Here is a 6,452-nt window from a genome sequence, read left to right on the forward strand (position 1 = left end):
ATGGTGTGTTATTGATGATCGTCTTTGTCGTGTATCTCAGTGTCTGAGACAGTCAGATTTCATTCAACGTTCTGATGATGATGATGTAATCAGCTGGTAAGACGGGCGCGACTGAATCCAGAGCAGTGAGAGGAGCACAGAAGCATTAAGAGTAGGAGAGTGTATAAGAGACACATTAAACACAACCTCCTCCTTACTTGGATAAGTGGTGCAGTCCACACAGGTGAGGCTTTAAGTACAAGGACTGTTTTTTACATTACATTTTACAACATCACACCATTAAGCATTAGTAAGGTATGAGCTAATGTTTCATTCATATATCATTACTCCTCCTTAGTATGCCATTTATCAATACAGATGTGTTACTGTTGCACCACACAGAGCTATCGCTGCTGGTAATGATCATTAAAATATATCTGGATTTATAAATGACATACTAAGGAGAAGTAGTGATATATAACTGACAAATTAAGCACTTACTAATACTTTACTAATAGTGTGACATCATTATAAAGTGCTACTTTTTATGCGTTTAAATTCTTGAGGGGATTGTTTCCCCTTATTTCATTAAGTTAATAAAGGCCAATAAAACACATCAACATCCCTACAAATCACAGTAGCATGGATAATGGAAGCAGTGGGAGTTCTACCATTATAATCACAAATGACAGCGATACATTGACCAAGTTCTTTAATTGGACCCTACAAACCTTATAAAAAGCCAAGGAGCTCAAATTGAAAGTTTTAACAGCATAAAAAACCAAGAACAGTCCAGAAGGGCGAAACAAGGGGGAAACGAACAAACGGGACACTTTTAAAGTGCATATCGTTTGGTCAACATTAACCAATCAGACGATTTCACACTCTGGTCGAACCACTAACAAACAATAAATTAAGAATTCCTGTGCTCCACCCACCCAGAGACACCACCTTTGAATTAGGAATACTGTATAAAGTAAGTTTTATGAGTGATAAATAAAAGACTGGCTCCTCGGTCACAGTGGAGGGCAGAAAAGCATATTTCTGTTATTACTTCTTATTAATGCTTTATGACTCTTGAATATCAGTATTTATCCAAGCAATCATAATCACCTTCAGTATTCAAGGTAATCCCAGAACCCACAGAGGTATGTCAACGAAGTGTTACGGTACATTCATCAGCAGGACATATAACTTTACATAATATGGACAAAAACTTGCATTAAAATTACATACATCCTTCAATAATTAAGCCATTCGCAAAGCACTGCTAAAATGAAACAGGTACTTTGATAATGTTCAGATAAATAAAAGACTGCAAACCTGAAGACAAAAAAAGACATTCTCAGCAAATCGGCCTGAAGCTATATACACAGAGACAGACGGAGACGCCTTGCTACGCTTAAACACAGCTTTGATGAGAAACTGGAGACGCTACCGCACGACAGCCTGGTACAGCGTACGCACTCGTGCATGCAGAGGCCCGAGCGTGGAACGCGCCGTTTAGCTTGGGATATCTGCACTGGTGTTGCGGTTGTCGTATTTGTGGTGGATGATGAGCAGAACCACACCCAGGAAGAAGCAGATGGAGCCCACGGTGATGTAGGCGATGCCCAGGAAGGGGTTCTTTCCTCCCATCCAGGAGATGGTGCTCAGGATCATCCGCTTGCGACCATCAAAACTGAGTACGGGGTAATCTGATTACATGCGGTTAAAGAGAAATGACAGAGCGCGCACACACACACGAACAACGATACACCCTTAATCTACTGAGATTCGAGAAACCAGAAAAATTTTCTTTTTAAATATCTTTACACTCAATGGACACTTTATTAGGTACGCCTTGCTGTTGTCTTCACAACAGACTTAATGGCACAGTTTCAACAAGGTGCTGGGAACATTTTGATTTTGGAGATAAGGACAAACTCCTGTTTCACCACATCCCAAAAGTGTCTCTATTGCTTTAAATCCATTGACTTTGCAGGGCATTTGAGTGCACTGAACTCTTTATCACATTCAAGGAACCAACTTTATGACATGGCACGTTATCCTGCTGTAAGGGCCAACAGAAGATGGATACACTGTGGCCATAAAGGAATATAAAAGAATAATCTATTTGTGGCCCAGAGTGGATACTTGAGTATATGTAGATGTGTTTAAAATATTTATATCTGCACACCTCTTGAATCAAAAGCTTCTCCGTGTGCTAATCAAAGAAGCAGAGATACTGCAAGTAAAGACCGTCTGATCTGTTAAGCTTTATAAAGACACAAAAAACTCACGCTAGCCTGTTCAAAGCAGCATGTCTAACTCTAGTAATGAGATTACTGGAATGTAAAGGATACTGTAGGTGATGTTCAGCATATAATTCCCGTTGGGGAGAGTTGGGGTGGTGCCAGACTTCTTCTGGATGATGCGATAGAGCTTCCGAAAGGTGGGCAATGCAGCCGTGCGCATCCACACGATGAAGTCCTCATTGATAAAGCCGTTGTTATCGGGATCTGACGGGTCCAGCTCGTACACCGGCTTCGCCCAGTTCACCGGCTTCGCTGTGTCTGAGAGAGATGAAGACAAAACCCAGCTGGTCATTGCAACTCGAACCTGCGAGCCTACAAGGTAGGGATGCACCGATACCACTTTTTTGGAAACGAGTACGAGTACTTGCATTTCAGTACTCGCCGATACCGAGTACTTAATAAAAACATGATTTAAATTTACAGGTAACAGCTTTAGTCCTATAATTTAACAAAAAATAAAACAAGGGACTGGTTTGGAATTAAGAATTATTATTTAAAATGAAAAGCATGTTGTATGCAACATATTACAGAATATGTATATGGCCAGGACTCCCTTGAAAAAGAGGTTTTTAATCTCAATGGGATTTTTTTCCTGGTTAAATAAAGGTTAAATAAATAAAATAATATATATATTTAAACAGTGACAGTGCAACTCACTCACTCGGCGCTTGTGATTAACCCCTTACATGCCGCTCAAACATAGACAGGTCTCAGACCATGGTATCGGTCGACTTTTAACGAGTACTTTAGAAAATGTGGTATCGAGGCCGATACCAGATACCGGTATCGGTGCATCCCTACTACAGGGGCCTGTGAACTGTGTGCAGATGTCACCTCGGAAAGCTAAAGTCAGGTTGCTGTTTCCAGCAGGATTCCTGAATTTCACATGCTTGTCCGTCCACCACGCAATGCCTTTTTTTACCAGAGGAACTTCAATTTTGCTGTTGTTGGAATCGACGTAGTACAGCACCAGAGTGTCTGAAACACATAATCAGTATATTCAGTACAGATATCAGGCTCTACAAAGCTTTAACACAGCAGTTTTAAACTGTAGATAAGACTCCAGTTAAGCTAAACAGCTGAGAGAGGGAAAGTGAAGTTGTTCAACACACTCACCGTTGAAAAGGCTGTTAGCTATGGCCCCACACGGAGCAATGGACACATCTCCGCTCTTACGGTACGGCTCACACTCCTTGCTGGGATCCTGGAAAAAGGACATAATGTTCACCTGATGGAAGAAACATTCACTGGATTCTCTGAATTATCTATAGGCACAAAAAGTACAGCAGCATACCGTCAGGGCAGACAGGTCACCGTTCAGCTGTCTGTCATCTCTGGACTTCACATAGCGTCTGTGGTTCTGGTAGAAGTTGGACAAGCCGTAGTACATGAAGACATTGCTCTGTACGAGAGAAAAGACAGCATCGCTGACAGAATTAGGAATCAGTAACGACCAGGATGAATGAGCAGCTTTTCCGTGACAGGGTCTTACACACAATCTCTATGATCAACATAAATCATCAAGAAAATCATCAAGATTAAAAGATTCCCCTTCGGAAAACAGTGATGGAAATTCATTTGAACTCACTGGTTACTGGGACTAGGAGATAAAACCAAATCCAATGATATCCATGCATATTTAAAAATAAATAATACATTTGTAAAAAGGTTAACAACATAGAGGGGCTTTGTTTAATGTGGGACATGCGTCTTCTTGCCAGTCTGTGCCTTCATAAAAGGCTGTGGTGCTTGATCAGGTAGTGATGTTTCTCCCACAGCGTTACAGCACCGGTGTCATCTTTGTTTCGAGCAATCAGGCCAGTTTTACAAACTGCTTTTTGTGCGCACCACCACAGCTCACCTGGTTGAGTTAGCAACCCATATACCACAGGCTGGAGTCCTTACTGCAGGGGCCTGGGTTTGAGTCCACGCAGGTTTATTTGAACCATTTCATTCCTGCTCGCTCTCCCTATTTTCTCTGCTGTCTGTTAAATGAGGACTAAAAAGCCCTAAAGTAAATTTTAAATAACCTCATTTTATACCTGTATAAAATGTTTTATACAGGTATAAAATACCTGTATTACCTGTATACCTACTCCAGCCAGAGACAATAACAGGTGCTGGAAATCTACAAGGAATATAAAAATAACATGGTACAACACAATAGTGCTGCTGCAAAACGACAAGAGAGCAGCACTCCAGAAAATCATTAATCTTGCACATTCATAAGCGTTTGATTTCAGTATGAAGAGAACGCTGAAATAAACATTTAAAGCCCAGCTCATTTATTTTGTTGATCAGTGCTGCTGTTCGTTTCTACACAACTCACTTCATCAGGTTTGTTAAACTGAAAGAGCACATGATTCCATTTTCTGTTGAACGTGAATAACTTTGTTGACAAAAATACTTCACCTTCAGGTGATTCACTGTTCAGGATGCAGTGTACTTAATACAAATACTTCTTCTGCTTCTCAGAAAAGAAGCACGCAAACATTTTAATTTTAAAAAAATGCTATTTTACAAGCTAAATGCAAGCTGTTAAATGAGACGAGTGCAGACGAGCAACTGAGAGCTTTTTATAAATAATCAATGAAGCCTTCTGAAAGCTGCAGAGCATATTTTAAACCTACAACAATCAATAGTAAAGCAGCCTCTAAACAAACCTTGAGTGTTTTTTGTTTGTACTCAAAATAGATCTTAATGGACAATTATTGTTAGGATTGCACAAGCAGCACTCTCTGTCCTGCAGGTAAATGCATGCATTATTCATTAACTTCCAATGCCTGGAAGCTGGTGGGGGATCTGAGCTCACCTCAAACGGCTGGAGCAAAGTGAAGTTGACGGTGCAGACACAGGGCTCTGTGGTGTTCCAGGTGAAGTTCTTTGCACAGTTGTAGCACGGGCTGTCACTGCTCACACCAGTGTAGTCGATCTGAAGCAAAGAGGAAATAAACTGATGGTGAAATACACTCAGTGCTCCGTCTATTCAGTGCAGCAACATGACTAGAAGAAGGTACAGACTTGAATCAAATACAGGAACACTTTGTTTAATGCACAGGCAGCAATCACTTATGATCACAGCAGCCCTCAAAGGCCCACTGCGAGGCAGGAACCCCAGACACATCCTGTGTTTCTTACCTTCTAGTCCAGCTTTGTTTAGACTGTTTTGAAGCCATGTGAAAGCCACTTTAGAGGCTGTGGTTTGTGGTGCTGTTAAACCACACTGCCGCCCAAACTATGATCAGCCTCACTGATATAAGCCGTGATTCTGATCACTTTCTAGCCTCATTAATATTAAATATGCGGTGCCGACTCCCCATGTCTCTGATGTTTTTACCATCTAATATTGACCTTTGATACAAGTGTGTAGCAACCACATTTAAAAGTAACGTCGAATGAATGCGCTTCAAACTGAACTTCAACACTATGTTGTTCATCTTTACACTTAACATTGTTAACATTTGCGTGACGTAAAGAAGCTACGTCACTTATCGAAGAACCACTTATTCCTGTTTAGTGAGCTTCCTTCAGCAGGTTTACTGTGTGTATAAACGGTGTGTAGCTACACCGGGCTGTGTAGGAGAACCGAGAAGAAGCCAGAGTCGTTTAAAGGCGGACAGGAGCGCGACTGTACCTCAAACTCTTTGATGTTGTTCGATGTGACGTACAGGCCGATGCCGATGGGGATAAAGATGAGCCCAATGACGAAAAAAGCCGGCAGCACACTGCCTGCTGTGAGGATGGGCTGCCAGGCTGGAAGTCTCTGCTGTTTGAACGCCGTGTTGTCCGGTTTCTTATTTTTCGAAAGGCCAGTGCCACTCGAAGCGCCGGAGTGGTGTCCGTCCTCTTCCTTAGCGTTGTAGCTCGACGCCATCATGGCTGCGGTCAGCTTCGAGTTAAATAATCCTCTCTGACAGACAGCCGAGCTGCTCCGTTAATCCCACACGTCAAGTAAGACACAGAGCGGTTAGGCAAAGGGTAAAACTGTGAGCGAAGTGAACTTTACCCCCAGTCTAATGAAAATATCTGCTCATTGTAGCGCTGACTTCTTGTTTGCCTTCAACTGCGGTTCTCTCTCCAGAAGAAGAAGCCGGAAGCTTTCGAACCAATAGCAAGAAGTAGCGTAGTAGTGACATCATCGCAAACATTAGGGTAACGCCCCTTTGTCACTGACAG

General features: G+C 41.9%; 1 protein-coding gene across 1 annotated transcript; it reads right to left on the reverse strand.

Moving 5' to 3' along the window:
- Nucleotides 1-676: 676 nt before the first annotated feature.
- On the reverse strand, nt 677-6,378 carry LOC102313131 (cell cycle control protein 50A). The gene is made up of 7 exons (XM_005922367.3): nt 5,911-6,378; nt 5,089-5,208; nt 3,571-3,678; nt 3,393-3,480; nt 3,111-3,254; nt 2,325-2,534; nt 677-1,676 (listed from the first exon to the last, which is right to left on the reverse strand). The coding sequence occupies exons 1-7, from the start codon at nt 6,151-6,153 to the stop codon at nt 1,483-1,485; spliced, it is 1,107 nt and encodes a 368-aa protein (XP_005922429.1). The 5' UTR covers nt 6,154-6,378; the 3' UTR covers nt 677-1,482.
- Between the last annotated feature and the right edge of the window lie 74 nt (nt 6,379-6,452).

The sequence above is a fragment of the Haplochromis burtoni genome, unplaced genomic scaffold, assembly GCF_018398535.1.
Source record: "Haplochromis burtoni strain Fernald_Lab_line unplaced genomic scaffold, NCSU_Asbu1 Contig_55, whole genome shotgun sequence".
NCBI classification, from domain to species: domain Eukaryota; kingdom Metazoa; phylum Chordata; class Actinopteri; order Cichliformes; family Cichlidae; genus Haplochromis; species Haplochromis burtoni.